Source organism: Empidonax traillii, unplaced genomic scaffold (genome assembly GCF_003031625.1).
Source record: "Empidonax traillii isolate 1590-97213 ecotype Southwest subspecies unplaced genomic scaffold, ASM303162v1 scaffold196:size3368384, whole genome shotgun sequence".
NCBI classification, from domain to species: domain Eukaryota; kingdom Metazoa; phylum Chordata; class Aves; order Passeriformes; family Tyrannidae; genus Empidonax; species Empidonax traillii.
Window position 1 is genome coordinate 2,733,860 of NW_020955389.1, and position 19,560 is coordinate 2,753,419.

At 39.9% G+C, this 19,560-nt stretch overlaps 1 protein-coding gene across 1 annotated transcript in view; it reads right to left on the reverse strand.

The window, feature by feature from the left end:
• The window catches only part of GABBR2 (gamma-aminobutyric acid type B receptor subunit 2), a 467,186-nt gene that overhangs the window by 3,811 nt on the left and 443,815 nt on the right, over positions 1–19,560 (reverse strand). Inside the window, exons 16-18 of the mRNA XM_027886882.1 lie at positions 16,640–16,822; positions 14,856–14,985; positions 5,819–5,936 (exon numbers count right to left, since the gene is read on the reverse strand). Coding sequence (XP_027742683.1) covers positions 5,819–5,936; positions 14,856–14,985; positions 16,640–16,822 — 431 coding nt within the window. The remainder of the gene's footprint in view (positions 1–5,818; positions 5,937–14,855; positions 14,986–16,639; positions 16,823–19,560) is intronic.

Below are 19,560 nucleotides of genomic sequence, written 5' to 3' on the forward strand. Positions count from 1 at the left end.
TAGCTTTTGAGTTCAAACAGAAAGAAATGTAATATTCTTCTCTTTAGCTTCTTCACTACAAACTGTGGCTTGCTTATACAGAGATACAGTAGAAATAGCTGTTGTCTTCTATCCAGGAAACTCTTTCTCATTCTTTTTCCCTTTCAAACCTCTACAAAAGTTTCATGCAATGTTAATCCACAGTGGTGATCATTCTAGTGCTGGCAATGCATTCCTGGGACTAAACAAAATCCATTCATTGTTATTTTGCCACTGTGCCCAACTCTTTCTGGTGCTATCAATGAAACCATGCCTTGTTCCCAAGGAGTGCAGAGGTGGCATGGCTCACTGCTTCCATGTGCTGAATCCTTATGAGCCTGATGCTGCGGATTGTCCTTCCATCTCTTGTTGCAGGGTCAAAAGCAGAGTTGCCTGTGCTTATTTTCCCACCAGTGGAAATGCTTACTTTGTTCAGCTGTTATAGATTTCTCATTAAAGAGCTTTTTGAAGCTATTCCAAAAGAATCCAGTTGCATAATCAAGTGAATAGGATTGTTTTTTTCATCCATTTCAGTGTTAGCCATATCATGGACAAAGCATGTTTATTTAGCTATGCCAACAGTGGCTGCAGTGGGTGGCAAGTTTTCCTTTAACTGTACTTAAAAGTTTGCTTTCACTTGAAAACTTGTTTCCTGGAACTGGGGCAGGGAACTGTAGCCTGGAGACTCACACACAATCAAGAGTTTAGACAAAACCCTTAGAGGGGAAAACAAAACAAAACAAGTAAAAAATCCAAACAAACCTGTTATTTTTTCCTTGAGCAAAAGTAAATCTTGTGACCTGCTTCACTCTTTGAAGTATTTGTGCCTTCCCTCACTCTTTTTAGGACTTTTTTTGCAATATCAGTGATTTTTCTCTTCTCCCTCCCCTGCCCCATCAATGTTGTCAGTGCTTTTGGGGGAACCCTCAGTATCAATAAAGGCTGGAGGATGAAGAGATCCAGAGCAGCCCTGCCAAGAAGAAGTTGGGGGTGATGGTGGATGAAAAGCAAGACATGACCCAGTAATGTGCATTTGCAGACCAGAAAGCCAACTGTATTCTGGGCTTCATCAAAACCAGCATGGCCAGCAGGCCAAAGGAGGTAATGTTGCCCTCATGAGACACCACCTGAAGTATTGCATTCAGATCTGGGGCCTCCAACATAAGAAGAATGTGGGCCTGCTGGAACGAGTCCAGAGGAGGGCCCAGAAATGATCAAAGGACTGGAGGACGTCTCCTATGAAAAGAGGCTGAGGTAGGTGGGGTTCTTCAGCCTGGAGAAGAGGAGACTCCAGGGAGACCTTACAGTAGCCTTCAAGTGCCAAAGCAGGCTTACAAGAGAGATGGAGTGGAATTTTTTACAAGGGCATGGAGTGATAGGACACTGGATGATTTTAAACCAAAAGGGGGTAGATTTAGACTAGATATAAGGAATAAATTTTTTATGATGAGGGTGGTGATACAGTGGCACAGGTGGCCCAAAAAGGTGGTAGATGCCCTATCCCTGGTAATATTCAAGGCCAGGCTGCATGGGGATTTGTTCAGCCTGATGTAGTTGAAGTTGTCCCTGCTCATTGCAGGGAGATTGGACTGGTTGACCTTTCAAGGTCCCTTCCAGAATTCTATGAATATGAAAGCATATATATGGTCAAGTACTTTGGAGAGGGAATGGTAAGTATTAGTGGGTCTGGAATCATAGGCAAGCACTGAAGGAGATGGAAAGGAAAGGTGGTGCCACACACACGCAGCCACTCAACAGGATAATGCATTAGAACAGGGCATATATCCTCAGCTCTGTACAGAAATACCATTTATTAGAAAAATATAAATCAGGTAAAATCTTGACTTCCAATGTCAATGCAAATGGGAACACAATGCAATGCACATGGGAATACCACAGAGGGGGCAGAGGCATTTGAAAAATATATTTTGGTTTTGTTATAGAAAATTACTACTGAGATCTATTGGTACACGGTGGGACAGAAACAAGTGCTGCCACAGTCAAGCATCCAAAGTTCTGTGGGAGTGTGTAAACTGTGTCTAAACACTCAGGGATTATTTCAGTTAATTCTGCAGCCCATAAATGTTGATTTTTAGCAGCTGCAGGGATGCTCAAGAAGTTTTAAAGGCTACAATAAAGCAAGATGTTGAACTAGCAAGTAAATTAATTGTTATAAATTTACCATATTTTAATGACAGACTTGAGTAAGATCATAGATAGACTAATATGAACCACTGTCAATGAAGAAACTGTATAGCAGAGGCATGTTCATGCTGAGGCATATGGCTGTAATGCAATAATCCAGTCACAACCAGCTTCTTAGAATGAGAATTTTTGGTTACTAAAATTAACATAACTGGCTCCAGTTATGCTTTGAAGTTATGCTTTGAAGGTTACAAAAAAACCTGCATATAGAAATAGTCTACTAAAATGGCAGGTTTTAGTGGGTTCCTGCAGAAATCTATCAGCACCTTTACTTAGAGATCTGGAAGATTGGTACATATTATTGCTGTTAAATGAGAACAGTATAAATTTTTAACAGTGCCAAAAACTAATTCAGTGGATGTAGGGCACTGATGAGACAGGACAATAGAAAGAAATGAAGGTGCACAGAAGGTTGTCGTTGGGGGTCATAGAAGATAATCCATTGAGTATTCATGTGGCCATCACACAGATAAGCTGACTGACATGATCTTTAGATAAACAAGCAGGACTGCCCCGCAGGAAAGAGTTGACTTTGTGTGTGTGAGAGACAATTCAATCCACTGGGAAATGAACTGTTATATCTATTCTAAACTGATTCCAGCTGCTCTCTGGGCCTGAGATGAACTGGCATGGTGCAGCATCTATCCACACAGCTAAGCATCCCCCAAACAGGGTTTCTGAACACCAGATTGTTGCTGAGCATTACCTAGGAGAGTACAAGCTGATACAGTTGTGTTAGGGAGTATGCTAAAAAGCACAGTAGAAAATCAAAACACAAGGCTTGAGCCTGTGCACTGGCACTGCTTTGCCCACTATAGGAAGTGTTAATTTACACTGTGTAGCCAGTGTAAACAGGAAAGAAAGCAGTCAGCATGCACTTTTTGCTCTTCTTATCTGATGGCCTGACTAGGTATGGCAACTTTTACATGGCAGTATGGATAATCTGTGGCATTCTGGCCAGCAGGAAAGGGAGTAAGATGTAACAGGAACTGAGAATCATCTATATTCCTGTTCTAGGGCTGCTTTACGGTCATATAGACCACGTTTTCCCTAGGTGCAGGGTTCTACATCTAAGCCAAGCACAAACCAAATGTTTCTCACATTCTGATTAAGATGTAAATATCACACCATCAGCAAACATGAAACAACTTCCTGCATTACTGAGCCTGAAGTGCATCTATAATGCTGTGCTTTCACTTTGGACACAACTGTAGAATCATACTTGCAAAGACTGAAATCTAGCACTAGTGGTAAGGAGGAATGAAAAAATACCAAATCAACTCTTTTCTGTACTCTATAAGAATTTTCACATTGGAAGATGTCAGCTGTAATGAGTGCTGACAAGCATAGGAAGCTGGGATGATTGTTTTTCCCACAGCCATTAAAAAGTTAACAGTTCTGCAGGAAAATTATTGCCTTAATGTCCTCTTTTCACAGGCTTGTGACAAAGAGGAAATCTTTTTCAGACTAGCGTCCTTGAGATTTGTGTTCTTGAAAAAGAAATAGGTTTCTCAGACTGTGCGAATACCTATCAGGTGCCTTATGTATGAAGTGAAATGAGAAAGAGAAGAAAGAAGCTACAGCTTGATTTTTATTCCTTTCTTTCTTTCTTTCTTTTTTTTTTTTTTTTTTTTTGACAAAAATGATATATTTAGTAACCACTGAAGGCCAGAAGTGCTGCCAGACAAGCTGATAAACAAGCAGTGAAGAAGGGTATCTTAAAGAACACAAAGTTTGAAGAGAGGCAAACTCTTGTCAAAAAGACGTAAGTCCTGAAGATAGCTATACTTCTCCTCTCTGTCAGGTCCACTGTGCTTGGGCAATGTGGCTCTGGTACTCAAACTGCCAGCTCACCCTCAGGGGAGACACTGATCCTTGGACCTGGCACATTCACAGCTCTGCAAATGCTGAATGACACTGTTTCGATTTAGCAGGACTTTATTAATTGCTTTCCATAAATGTCACTGACTGTTCAGATTTGTACTGACCCGCTCTTCAGGACCTTTAGGAAATCTCAGTCTTGTCATCAGTTATCACTAGCCTAGAGGAAGTTCTGTCATCACCTTTTTTCTTTTTTTTTTTTTTTTTTTTTTTTTTTTTTTTTTTTTTTTTTTTTTTTTGGTCTGTATTAAATCTGTATTGAGACAATTGGATTATCTGAGTGTCTGTTTTTCTTAGCATCTTTCTTAATGTAAGGGGGCCACATGTGGATGGGTCTGCATTCACAAAACATTATTTCTGACAAATGGTGTTGAAAAAAACCACAGGCCTCTAATAGCTGTGCATTACAGCACTCTGCTGACCCCATGAAGTCACGAGAGCTCTCTCTGCAAGAGCCCTGCCTTTGTGAAATTACAAGATATTTCATATACTGTGGGCTTTTCTTGGGGTGTGTGTATTGGTTTCTTTGCAGGTTTGGGTTGAGATTTTTTTTAAGTGTAAGGACAGAGTTGGAAATCCATATGTTTTCCTGCACCAGGTAGTACAAGACAGTAGCTACTATGTGAAAATAGGGTTGCTGTCACAGATGTAACATATGACTCATTCTAGTAATCTGTTTAATTTATTCTGTTTTTAAAAAAGCTTTTAAGTTGCCCAGGAGTCTGACAACTATTAGCTCAGATCCTGATGAAGCAATGCTCGTGTCACCAGACTGCTGAGAGGAAATAGCTGATCCAGGGACAAATGAGCATGCCACTTCCCTGAGCTCTGGCCCATGGCAAGTCCTGCTCAGCTATTAGAGGGTAGGGCATGACTTTAATGTATAGGCTCCTAGAGAGAAAAGCTGACACCATAAGACTCTTTCCCCTCCAAAAATCTAGACAGTTTTTTGTGCCACCGTCTCCTTGTAGCTGCAGCATTGTTTCTACGGGAGACTACTTGGTGCAGGCTTTCCTGTGCCAAAACTCAGGTCCAGCTGCTATGGCAACGTTGAAAAGCCCTCAGAATGTTTTTTATTCCTCAGCAAGCTTAAGATTGGAGAAGAACAAAACGTCTATGTACACCTTGAACCCCTCTGGCAGGTGTGTGGAAGGACTTGGACTTTCGACAAGAGCCATAAGACGTGTGCTCATATGTACATCCTGTTCACTCCCCCATACACTGGTGGTCAGGCACAGCTCATCCTGCAACTCTTTACAGAAACTTTAGCTATGGATGTTTTTGACAAAAGAAACACAACACGTTAGTTTGCCTTTGGGGCACCTTTGAATCTCATGCCCCTAATATCCTTTAAATTTCATTGGGATGGTGATCAGGTGGCAGGGATGCATCACAGTACAACGTTGCTGCCTACTCGTGCTTTAGGAGGTGCCATTCACATTCTCTGTTGCTGATGTTTCAGGCCCCCTCTGTGGCTGGGGATGGCAGAAGCAGGGTTACAGTGGAGGTCTTCCCATAAAAAAATGCATGAAAAAGAAATATGGGCTTTGATGAAATGTAATAATTTAAACTAACATTTTGTCAGCAAGGCAGCTGGTGTCCAGGATAGAATATATGTCTAAAACAATAGCAAGTATGTGCGCCCAAACAAATACATACCCAAGAGAGCAAGGAGTACCTTGTATTGTACCAGCAGTGAATGATATATACTTACTGTTCTGGAGAGTTGATGTCTTCTATGGGATCTTTGCTTGTTCTGGAAGGGTCTGATGAGCCCCACTGTGCTGGTGGATTTTGATCAAGATGATTTTTCAAAATGGCTTTCTCACCATCTGCATGGACAAGACATTCAATTTTACTTTACTGTGACCAAGTGACCATTTTAAAATGGTTCCATTTTAAAATTTCCCAGATATCCATAATGCCACAAAGTAAACTCATTCCAGCTATATTCCAATATAGTATCAGGTTTTCCTGTGAGAATTTGGTACTCTTATGTATTGGATGATGTATTCCTCCATAAGAACTATCACGAAGAAACAGAAAAGTGACAAAAACTCATATTTCCTTTGCTTCCCCCCGCCTTTAAAAAAACTCCACAGTCCAAACCTTGTTGCCCAACTCTATGTAGATAATGTCTCTTATCTACTCTTAGGCTATGGGGAAAATTAATGTAAGTGTACTGTTCTTAGAAATTGTAACCTTTTCATAAGAAAAAACCTTCTTTGTTAAGACTTTTCCTAGAAAAACTATAATATCATTGATGTATAAAACCTTGGTACTCTTATGATCACATAGGCAATTAGGTGCTGTCATTTAACTATCTGCTACTGCTATCATTTTGCACGGAAATATGATTCATATCAGTTGCACTGGTCCATAGGCTGTCTGCAGGAAGGACAGCTAATGATGTCATTAAGTTTTCTCCTGCCGTTCTCCTTTCTGCAGAGCGATAATGAAAAAGATCATCATTTTCCCCATCCCTCGCTTCACTTGATTCCCCTGGGTGTCCTGTGAGTCCCTGTGAGTGCTGAAACCCATGGCATCATTCCCCCTGAGAAACACGGGCAAACACAGCCATTTTAAGCAGGCTGTCTTTGCCAGGGATCCTTTCTGTTCCTGCCTGCTTTTCCAAAGTCTCCTCCTGTGTTAAGCCAAATAAAATCACATGGAAAGCATCTGAATAATGAGGACAGTTCACAGTTTTCATAAATAATTACAGAGTAGCTCCAAATCCATCACCAGCAGTTGTTTGCCACACAAACAGAGAAACAGTGATTGCTGCAGGCATTGAGGCAGCAAAGTCCAAAGTAAATTCTTGAACAGGATACTGAAGGATTTCAACATAAAAATGGATGTGATAGCAAAAAGCAGAAAACGAGTGAAGAGAAAAGAAAATAGCATGAAAAAACCAGTGCATTTTGAAGGCTTAAGTTGCTTTGCTGTTCTACTTATGCTCAGAAGCCCCATCTAATGATCCCAGCATGCAAGGAAAATATGTGTTACTGACAGGCATTGGTGGGACAAAACAAGCAGCAGAAACACAAAGTAAGGAAAGAAGTTGAAAGCATAAACAGAAATGTTTGAGGGCAAACTCCAACACGTATAATTGCCCTCCCAGCAAGGTCATCCCTGGCATTATGTGACAGCATTCCCTTTCTGCTATGAAAAACCTAACAAGCAACATGGAAAGAAGAGCGAAGGTGAGGATGCAACAATGTGCAGACATGAGGATCATTACAGCTCAGAAAAAAAGTTTTTGCACTTATGTTGCATTGAAAAGAAGGGTCTTGGTGAAAAAGAAGGTGACAAGAACACATGAAGCTTTTGGGTGGGGCAAGAAAATGTCAGTAAAAGAGAGCCAAGGAAATCAGCCATGGCAAGAAGACTGTTTAAAAGAAAGAGATGGCAAGATTCACTGATGGTTTAAATGTGAAGGGAGAACAGCAGAGAGTCAAATCTGACAGTGGCTAAGCAAGGAGGTCTATTATCTCACAGCAGCCTGAAGTTTGCTGGTGTGGCATTTGCTGTGACAAGAATTCAGTTTTTATTTTCTATATATCACATTTCTTTGTATATTGAGTTTGACATTTGCATAAAAGGCTTGTGATGTCTACAAATAGTAACATAGAAAAGAACATTTTTTACTTCTACGATTAAAAACAATGTTCAATCCTGAGCTGATCTAAGCTGACAATGAAAACTGCTGACTTTTTGATAAAGACCAAAGTAAAAATTTGAGTAACCTTTGTAATTAGAGATGAAAAAGCCCTATGACTTAATTACTTTAGGGTTCCAATTCTTTTGGCCCAGATAAGCAATCTAACATTTTGCAAGGCCACTGAAGATATAATTTTTCGTCAAATGATTGGAATATGCAACTGTTCCTATTTGCGAGTATGTGATTTAATATATTAATCTGTATTGTACGCCACTAAAGGAGTTTCATGTACTTTCAGATGTGCTGAGAGAGAGAGAGAGAGAAGGAGGTGGTCCCTGTCAAAAAGGTGGGGGATTTAGCTTAGAGTAGAGCAGAAATCGTATATTCTCTGCCTACTCACCTCTCAACACCAACTGCCCATATATCACCGTGTGTTATTCTTAATAGACCCTTTTCTACCACCCTTGCAGATGACTCTCTTAATATACTGAATAAATATCTGTGTACAAGGCTACCAAATGCAAATTTTAATGCATATGTATAAAATACAGACAAAATTCACATAAAGCTGTCACTTTTTTTTTTCCTTTTTTTTTCTTTGCTTCTTTCAAAATAAAAATAATTTTAAAAAGGGGAGGTAATTCTTATTTGTTAGACTTTCTGGGAGAGGAGTGGTCAGATTTTTATTTTGCAGCTACAGAAGCTAGAATATCTTCATTTGTCATTTACTTCTCATTTAAATAACGACGAACAAGATTCTCACTTAGTCATATGCTTCTAGGAGCTGGAGCTTAAAGGAAAAACACTATTACCATATGCACTTAAAAAACTAACGGATGGAGAAGACCGGTTTTACACAAGTAAACAACTGAAAGAAAAGAAATTAGGGTAATCGTAAACATTTGAGTTCCCAGTTTCCCCTGGAAAGTGTAGCACTGCTTTTGGTACTTTCCCATCTTCTCCTCCTCTGTCCATTAATTATGACACAGGGAAAATGCCTTTCATTCTCTGAGTACTGTCTTCCAATGCAGATACTACCGAGAAAGTTGCGGTGTGATGATCTAACTACCTTCTAAATTGAATTTACATTACCCAGAAGCACCTTCTCAACAATTTTCACCTTTGTAGACCTCAAACTGGAACTCAGAAGTCTGGATAAGTGATGCCTGAGCATTTCCCATTCAGAAAACTGTCGGGGGAAAAAAGATAAATAGATCTCAAGGGCCTCGCACAGCACTCACTGATGGGTTCATTAGAAAACAAAGCTTGTTGGTGAGAGCCAGAAGGTTTTAGCTCAGGACTTTTGCCTACCTGTAGCAAAGAAACAGCTTCCAATTACAAAGCTCTGCAAGAGCACACCCGACGCAGGTTGCCGAGGGGCTCAGCAAGGAGGTCACTGCTGCTGCCTCTGCCTCTGCCAGGGGTGACGGTCGCTTCCGACATATAATAACTCCACAAGCTGGTGCTGCCTAAATTACCTGGGCAGGCTTAAATGCGCCATGCATTTTAATGACCCCTGTTCAGCTGCAGGCAGAAAGCACCAGGTGACTGATGCTGCTTCAATTTCTTCCAAGAGTTTAGAAACCATATTTCTTTAAGTAGAAGCTTGTTTTGTTGATGTTTGTACGCCACAGCTTTATTGAACATCTTCATCATTACGCTTTAGTGGCAATATTCCTCTGACGGCTTACAACTGGATGGCAGAACTGCTCATCATCCAACATCAATTTCACTGTTGTTTTCTCTTTGTTAGAAAGCATATTTTATGCCCCACAAAGAAGCAAGTGTGGTTTAATAATGACTTACAAGATCTGGCAGAGATAACTTTGCTGATATACAAAAGAGGTCTGGAAACTTTAAAGCTTAGAGGTAGATTTTTAAAATCGGCTGTAATTTTTCCCAGTTCTGTTGCTTGGACTGTAAAACATGACTAGCCAGTCTCTGTTTTTCATGTGAATTGGGTATAAAGAAAGTAAAATGAAAGGAAAAATTAAAATGATCACATAGTCTGCTGGGTAATCAGAAGAAGTTCTCCTGAAGCAAGCGCTCCACATCAGCAGTCTAAATTATGACTTGTCATAGTTTTGCTATGAGAGGAAGATTCTTTTAAAGGGAAAAATCAGCAAAGTTCTGCTCTGATTTAAACTACTTTATTACAGGTTAATTTCTGTGAAAGAAAGGAAAGGTACTGAACCTCTGACAGTTTAGTCTCCCTGTTGAAATAGAACAAGCTCTTATTTCAGGGTTAAATCCATTTGCTAGGCTTCATAGAAACTAGCATACATATCTCCATATACCTCTATATACAAGGGATATAAGGAACTATATCTTTTCTTTAAAACAGCATTACTTTATAGGAGATATTTCTGAAAGCCTTTACCTTTAAATCCATTTTTCAATCTCAAGCTTAATACTTGAATCATGCAAACTTCATAGAAGTGATATTTCCCCCCCTCTATCACGGATGAACTCTGTTTTGCTTCACATTTGAGAGCAACACGCCTTTGAAATCTGGGGTTTTTTTGAGCTGCTTTTACATGGGAAAAAACTAACACTAGGAAACATCATAGTGAGGTGACAAGTGACAGTATGTAGGCATATCTGACATGTAAATGAGTGCTCCCAGTTCATTTACAGCAATGAGTAAAGGCTGCTTTCTGGTTTAAAACAGACAAGGCTTTCTGAGCAAGGAAGGGTGCCTGCAGAGAGAGAACTTGCAAAAAGGGTTTGTTCGTAAGTGGGGACTATGGTAAAACTATCTCTTGCTTCTTCTGGGTTACATAGGATGGCTGTCATTCATTAATTTCCCTAATATGCTACTCCGAAATATACTGGACAAGGCAGTGATAGATGGAGACTCTACTGCAGGATTTCTTCTGAGCTTTGCTTTATATGAAATCCTTGAAATCTATAAATCTGTTAATTATTTCATGTGGAAATAATTTCATGTAGTAAAAAAGTCAACTAGAAGTCAAGTAGAGTAAGACAGTAAGATGCCAAGTGCAGCAAAATTATCCAGACACCCCCCCCTCCCAACCATAGATACCATAGTATCTTCCCTCTGTGTACTTTTTGGTAGCTTTTATCTTTACAGGACCTTGTACAGCAGAAATAACTTCTACCTTCATGAAGTCTCTCCTGTTTCTGGCATAGTGATGTGGGTGCAAGGAGCACCTTTGGGAAGCTCTGGTTTGTGTCCTTGTCAGGATATTTCTTCCCTGTAACTGTGTGACACCACCTTTCTCTTTACACAGCATCACAGTTACAAGCATTTGTCCTCCTTTTTTCCCAAATGTCAGCCTGAAAAACACAGCTGTGCCTTCAAGCCTGACTCTTCTTGCTGAATGGCACTGTCAATTACAGGGACGGCATGATCCAAGCATTGATTTCCCTCACAACCCATCGCTGCCGCAAACCCAGGCTCTAAGGTGGCTCTGCTGCTCCAGCAAGGCCACCAGATCTCACAAATGCTAGGGGCAGAAGTTAATGTTGCGCTGTGCACAGAGCTGAGGTCACTAGCAGACACGGTAACTCAAAGTGATCCGAGGAATGTATTGAATGAAGTTAAGGGAATGCCCTTTTAAATTCATCAGGGGAAGCCATCTGGAGTCCCAGAGCCGCAGTCTGTGGAGCATGCTGAGAACTGCTTGACCACACAAAGCTATCTAGCAGGACAGCTAAAAGCCTGCATTAAAAGAAAGCAATCAAACCATAAACCACAAATCACATTTTGCTAATTGCTTTTCTTACATAGCCAATTGCTGTAGATGTTTCAGGGACATTACACATTTGTGAACAAGAGACGAGTGTTTCAGATAATATCTCTCTAAATGGGGTGTACTGAAATGTGCTGTAAAGGAGCGGTCCCCCGTGCCAGCAAAGAGCTCCTGGGCTACACCGGGAGCTGTTGCTGTTAATAGCTAACCAGGAATCCCAAAGTTATGAAATGTTGCATGAGGTCAGGCAGGTACAGGAGTGCACAGCTGTGTCTGCCTATTTTGGCCAAATAGGCATTTTGGCATTTGTATCCTAAATCCATATTTGATGTAAATGAGAGTAGTGGGGAAGGGAGAGTCAAATAACTTCCTTTGGCACTTGGCTATAGGAGTTAGGAATTTTAAGTCAGGACAGTTTTAACGGATCAGAAGCCTACTGAAGTGTACTATGGCATGAAAGTTTGATTAGGGCTTGTTAGAGATGCATTGCCTATGTCCCACGTTATGATCTGTACTGTGAAGAGCTGTGCCCTGAGTTTGTGTAAGCAATAGCAATAGGTTACACTATGTGGCATTCTCCATGTGAACTCCTCCAGAACATAAATACAATTGACATGAGATTGAGCCACAAAGTGAATGTGGCAAATGATCTGCTATGATTTTTAGCTCCAAGCTGGCTGCTCTTATGAGTGTTTCTCTTCACTGTCCTTTTCCTGCTCTCTCAGCTCACATTTTTCATAAGGTCAAGGTAGGCACAAATCTTGTCATTGCCTTGAAAACAATATTGCACTGTTTTCCCCAGTTGCATGGTGGACATGAGAGACATGGTCACTTCCAGGTCATGCTAATAGTTTATTTACAATTTTGAAGACTTACTCAAATACCATCAGGCATGCATAATTTCAAGGCTCTATACTTTCCTTTACAGAAAGTTACATGAAATACATAGCTACAGAAAGCATAGTTATGTCACTTAGAGTTAGCTTATCTGTAGCCTTAAGGGTCAGAATTCTTTTAAGTACCATTTAAGTGATGTCTGAATCTGCACAGAAGCAGCAGTGACTCAGCAGCATGAATTCTCCAAAGCCTTGTTATTTTGATTGGAATGGGAAATTTAAATTAAGTGCATTGGTTGACTATTGAGAATGGATGTGGTGAGAGAGATAGAGAGAAGATTCAGATTTAGCCAAGTGATAGGGAAATGTGGAAAGAGGGAAAACAAGAGGCAGAAGAAAGGGAAATGGAGGGACAGAAAAAGGCTAGCAAAGGTTGTTGATCATGGTGGCTTAGAGCCTGGAAATATGAATATTTGATGTCACTTGAGTTAGGATCAGAATACACCATAATATGCATGCTGCTTGGAGCATTTGACACCAGGTGTAGGACTAAGCTTGTAACACCTGCTGCAAACTGGGATCCAGGTCTTCCTCATTCCCAGGTGAATGAATACTCTAATCTTTCAATATATAGATGGCCAAAGGAAAACACCTTTCTCCCCGTCTCACATTTTGTGTGAAGCTTTATGTAGTAGATCTGTTGAGAAAATTGTCTGGCAACTTCATTATGCAGAAGAATATCTACCCTGCAAATCCCAGTAATACGTAGTTTCAAGCTACTCTGGACATTAAGGTTCTGTACTGGCAGGTGATTTTAAATATGTACCCCACTGAAGAAATATCAAAGTCAGGGAACTGTACTGTGGGAAAAATACAAACACAATCAATTTTGGATGATGCTGCTTAAAGCAGCAGTTAGGCATCAATGTCTTTTGTAGATATAGCCACAAGTAAGTGCAGAAAGGTTATATTTTATCCTTGATTTCTTTGCCAGCATCCTACTGCTAATGGAGTGTATCCTGCTGTGGGAAGCATCCCATCCTAAATTTATGCCCAGTGTATCTCTTGAGAAGCATTTTTTGTTTCTCATATCCAAACTCAGATGGGCATTTGGCACAATGCAATGTCTCTTTTCTGCTTGAAATATTATTCATGATTTATCATTTTTCCTGGAGCATCTGACATGAGAGGAACATTCTATGTGTTCCTTTCAAACACTTGGTAAAACTGCCTCATCCCACTCACTGATGTTAGTTCTTGCTCCTGATCTCAGCCCAATAATCACACGCCTCCAGCAGCTATTTACGTTTTCCTTTTCCTCCTTTCCCCACTTCTGTTTTTTTTTTTTTACTTTTAAAAAGGACACTGAGAACTCTTCCTTTTTTTTTTTTTTTTTTTTTTTTTTTTTTTTTTTTTTTTTTTTTTTTTTTTTTTTTTTTTTTTTTTTTTTTTTTTTTTTTTTTTTTTTTTTTTTTTTTTTTTTTTTTTTTTTTTTTTTTTTTTTTTTTGCTGCAAGCTACACAACCCAGTGTATACTCAGGCTAAAACAAAAGGCACAAGAAAAAGTAACCTCATCCAGCCAAAATTTCAATATACTTCAAAACCATATGTGAACTGTTGCTGTTGTTCTAAAATTATTCTTCAACAACTATATTTAAAGGAGTAGCTTCTGTTCCGCTTAGCCAAGCTTACAGTGTCACATCAATAGCAAGCCTGCAGTGTAACAAACATGCAAATCTACAACTTCCCAACACAGGGCAACTAGTTTCTCACATACTATAGTAATATTCTGCTGTACAAAGTTATTTGCCAGAAGCCACAAAGTTGATCCATTCTAGAGCCAGAAATGGAAGGTGGATGTCCTGGCTTCCACTTTTATTGCACTATGCACCAGATCTTATTGCTTCCCAAAAGCGAAATGGCTTTAATGGAAGCAATTCTCTCGCATGTATTTCTTCAGGGAGCGATGCAAGAGACACAGTAGAAACAACTTAGGAATATTACAGTTGTCATGAAATTCTTTTTTATCAGTTCCAAGGGAAGAATTTTCATACATGAGTGCCTTCAATTCTGCATTTAGAGTCCAAATCAGCACTGAAATATTTACATTCTCTTCTTTTATGTGCTTGATAGCAGTGTCCAAAAGCAGGATTTGAGCATCCTAGTGAAGCAAGCACATATTAAACCAGGCTTCCTACTGCTGAAGGCTTAACTCCCACAAAATCTGAAACATTCTGTGACTTTCCTCCCTCCATGCAGCACAGAAAACTTGACTTCTGAACACAAGTACTCTTTTAGAAGTTTCCCACTTTACCATGTGTATTACAATAGGTGGCATACATATATGCATACATACATACATAACTACTCTGTGTGCACCATATTGTTTATTACATGAATCTGCATACTTCCTGTAATGCAACCAAAATATTTAAAGCTCTGCCTTACCAAGGTCTGAGTGCTCTGGAACCAATCCAATGAGATTGCTACTCAAAGTTTTGATGCGTTAAGCTACTAATGGATTTTACTAACTCTCACCTTTGCTGTCTGTGAAGTTCCGTATACTAAGAATATCATTAAGATCCTGATAGTGGTTCTGCTTAATGTATGTTGTTTTCTCAGGAGTGTCCTGAAGTTGCATTGTGACCTCTTCCAAGTCTTTGTCCAGCTGAAAAACAAAGAGAGTACAAATACCTAAAAATTCAGGAGTAATTGCATCAGGTATCTGCATTAATTGCATAGCTTTCCATAATTAGACTAGAAGGTAGGTGATAATGCAATTACTACACTGTGCCAAATACAGTCTTCTTATAGCACTACTACACTACCTCTAAAAATCATGCTACAGGTAACAAATTATGTTCAACTGTTGCACACAGGGCATATGAGAGGAATAAGCTTTAGTAATTGAGAGTTTAAGCAATACAAATGTACTGATGAATGAGAAAGAGATGAGATATAGGCATCAGAAATCCCAGTCTGCAAAGCTCTCAACTCTTCATTATTTATGTGTAAAATTGTGGCATACATAGCCATAACCACTTCATCCATCAAATTATCAAACATACAGGAGAATGTAAGTGAGCTGTGACAAGGAAACTCTGATTTGGATTCACTGGTTCTGGGCATTTAGTCTATCTAAGCAAAGTCCAAATAAGAACAGCAGGACCCTGTGTGCACTGATGTGGCTCAATGGCTCTGACCAGCCTTACCTGTGCTCACCATCACGAGCCTTGCAAGGCACAGGCTGAGATCCTAAAGAGTTAGGAGGCTTAGTAGAAAAAACTATAGTAGGGTAAAGGAACAGAAATAGCCAGTAGGCAGATAAGCCTTCATTAAATTTCAAGGCTTTTACATGAAAGGGACCTGGCAAAGCTGAACTAATTTTCTTTAACAAGGCGGAGATAACTTTTGCTTTTGGAGTCTTTGGTAGCCTGAGTAAAGACCTTTTAGTTACCTAGGCAGTTGTTGTTACTTAAGACCTGAGCAAAGAAGTAATTGTTGCAATAAAATACCTTTTCTTCAAGGTATAAGAGTACTTCACAGGTTGGAAAAGAACAGGTTAGTTTGTGCACAATATAGATCTGTTATGGTTATCTTGTCTCACATACTGGACAGTCTTCAAGACTGATTTGCCATTGTTTCAGGTCTCCTGAGCAAGGATGGGTATAATTATAAATGCACATCCTACAGCTCTAAAGGAATTAATGTACTCCATGTACTCAGCCTTTCCCTCAGTAAGTACTGAAGGAGCTTCATGGCCTTTGTGCCAGAGGGGTCAGCTTACATGATCATTAAGGTCCTTTCTATCTTAAGAAAAGATGTAATTCTGTTTCATAGAAGATATGAAAACCCGTTTATCAAGTTTTTGAGCAAACTCTCAGGGAGGTTGAGAAATAACAGCAACAGCAGTCTCTGAACTCAACCGTAAACAGCAACAACGACAGCCCTTAAGTGGCCCTGGGGCTGCGGTCTCTGTTGCGCTTGCATATAAAGGTTACACTCCTAGAGCTACTGCTTCTGTGGTGCTCAGCATGTCCATGTGAAACAGCAGGGTAATTGGCCTGTTACAAATAAATAGGGGAAGTTTATTCTTGTTTTGCTAAGGCACATTTTCATTTTGTCACACCTGCTAAGTATTCGCTGTACTAATTAGCTATTCATATAAATCGTCCCTTTCCTATTACTTCAGTACTTTCTTTGGGGAAAGCTTTTTTTTTTTTCCTCTCTAAAAGGTAGTCAGCATTTAAATAGATTTCAGAATTGCAGCAAAAACATAATAAAAAATGAAGTGCCTGGACAGTATATACAATAAACAATACCTCTGTAATTTTCATTCTCAAGCGGTGGTTCTCTGACTGCAATCCTTCTAGTCGAGATGTGCTGGCCTGATTGACACTGGTGACTGATGTGGATGTTTTTGAATCTTCTTTCTTTTGATTTTGAGTGAACTGAAATCGTCTGTTCTGTGTGGCTGCATCTGGATTTGTTCTCAGTGTGATGAGCTGAAAGGTTGAAAAGCCTTAAGAAATCCTGTTTTATTTTTGCAGCTATGTATTTTGTAGCTCAAAATACTGAAAGGCAAGCCAAGAGTTCCCTTTTGACTTTCAAGTACAAAACTCTGGAAAGTGAGCTCTACTTGCCATAACCAGTACTTAAGATACGTTCTGAATAACTTTATAGAAGAGATTGAATGAAGATGATGAGAATGGAAGCATTAAAAAAAAAAAAAAGAAAAAATAATTCAAAATATATTTATCTGGATTTTAATTACATTGAAATAAATATATTGTAACATTTTATCAAATGTATTTTTCCCCTTCATTGATATCTTTTTACTTTCAAAGGATATACTCCTTCCCCAAGGAAAAAAAAAAAAATCCATCAAGCCCTTCTCTTCCCAAGCACAGTTTCATCTGAAATTTCTCCTTTCCTACTGTTACAAGTAACACTCAGGCAGAGAGAGTCATGAAGCAGGAGTATTAACAGAGGGAGCTCATGGGAAATTGCACTCTGGAGATAACAGAAACTTAATTAGTTTTTAGGGACCAAAAATAAACCAAATCTGTTCAAACAAATTAAATAAGCCATTTTAAAAAAGGTTAAACTTAAACATAGTTAATTTAAGCAAATATAAGTAAAATTTAACACTCAGTGACAATGTGAAAATATCACCTTGACATGAGGAGAGAAAGCTACTGCTGTTTGGCAAGGGGGAGAGAGATTCTCAGATTACTCCAGAGAATACAAAATTTATGTTACTTGCCAAGCAGCATACATATACATTTGTATACAGACAAAGCTGAAGGAGCTCCCTGCCCTGAGAGCATAGGCATGGCAAATAAATCCAAAGTTGTCTGAAAAGAGGGATGGGGCAATCATTTTTTAAGCACAGCTTAGCCAGATTTTGTGGTATAGCCACATTTAGGAATTGGTTTCTCTTATTTTTAAGAGCATTAAACTGTTCTGCAGCTTTGGTGGCATAAAGTAAGGCCCTAACTTCTGACTGAGAGAAATCTGACTGGGCAGACACTGAAACATCTGGTCCTTGGCATGTACCTACAGACCAAGTCTACAGGTTGGGATGATGCTTGCAGACAATAAATTTCCTTTCTACGGTGGTAAAGTAGATGGAGAAGGCTAAGGTTTTCTGTGTCTTCTTCACCGTAGTCTTTAATGGTAAAACTTGCCTTCAGAAATCCCAGATATCTAAAGCAATTGAACACAAGTTCAGGCAACCTGACAAGTTGCATCCCTGAGGACTAAGAGGATGGTCAGTGTCATTGTGAGGCCACTTTCAGTTACTTTTGGAAGATGATGTCAATTGGGAGAAGTTCTTGAGGACTGGAAGAAAGGAAATGTCATATTTGTGTTCAGGAGAGTGAGAGGAGGATTTGAGCAAATGCCTTCTTCCCACCTTCACCTCAGTCCACTGAGGATGCTACAGCAAATCCCCCTGGTAACCATTTCCAAACATATGAAGAGCAAGAAGGTGATTAGATGCAGTCATTGTTGATGTAGGAAGGAGAAATCTTGCCTGACAAACCTGATTTATAGCTTTCTTCAGTGCGATATATGGGCTGATAGATCAGGGGAGAGAGTTATTTTTCTTGACTTAAGCAAAGATTTCAACACTGTATCCCATAACATATTCACAGTCAAACTGAAAAAAGAGTGACTGGGTAAGTGGCCACTGAAGTGGATTCAAAACAGGCTGAACCAACTGGCTGGGAGGATTGTAACAGCCAGTCACCAGTGCTGTACCTCAGGACCACAGTAAGACCCATACTTTGTTAGTGACCTGGATGGTGGGCTTATCAGCAGGTTTGCAGATGATCCTTAAAGAAGAGGAGGTGTTGATACACCAGATGATTGCTCTGCAGTTCAGGGGGATGTCAAGAGACTGGAGATCTGGGCCAGTAAGAATCTCCTGAAGGTAGGCAAAGGGGAATACTAGGTCCCATCCTTGAGGAGAAATAAATCCCAAGCATGCACCCAAACAACATGAGGGGTGTTTGGCTGGAAAGCAGCTTTTCAGTAAAGGCACTGGAAATTCTGGTGGACAATAAGTATAACATGAGCCAAGAGTACCCTGGGCCAAGGGAGACGATCCTTCCTATCTGCTCAGCCTGGGTGAGAGCACACCTGGAGTGTTGTGTCCAGGTCTGGGCTCCCCAGAGCAAGAGAGACATAGGTGTACTGAAGAAAGTCCAGAGAAGGGCTGCAAAGATGCTGAGATTGGAGCCTTATAATACAAGTGGAGGCTGATGATTGCTTAGCCTTGAGATGGAAGAGATTGGTGGAGGAATGACATTGTGTATAACTATACTATGGAAGAGAATATGGAGGATAGAACCAGATTCTTCTCAGTGGTGTGCAATGAAAGGAAGGGAGGCACAAGCTGAAAAACCAGAAATTTCACCTAAACATTAGAAAAAAAGCTTTTCCTACTGTGAATGTGATCAAATGCTGGTAGAGATGCTCAGAGGGGTTGGGAAGTGTTCATTTCTGAAGATAACCAAGATCCAGTTGCTCAAGGCCCTGGGTATCCTGCTGTAGCTGAGCCTTCCTTGAACCCCTGCATCTTCACTTCCACCTTCTTTATTTCTAATTAGGCTGGCTGTAGTGATGGGTGTGCCTAACTCCCACACCGAAAACTGCATGAAAAGGAAGTTAAAGGTGAAGAACGGTAATAACAAGGCTTCTTAACTTAGCAGGCAGAAGTGTTACAATATAAAAATTC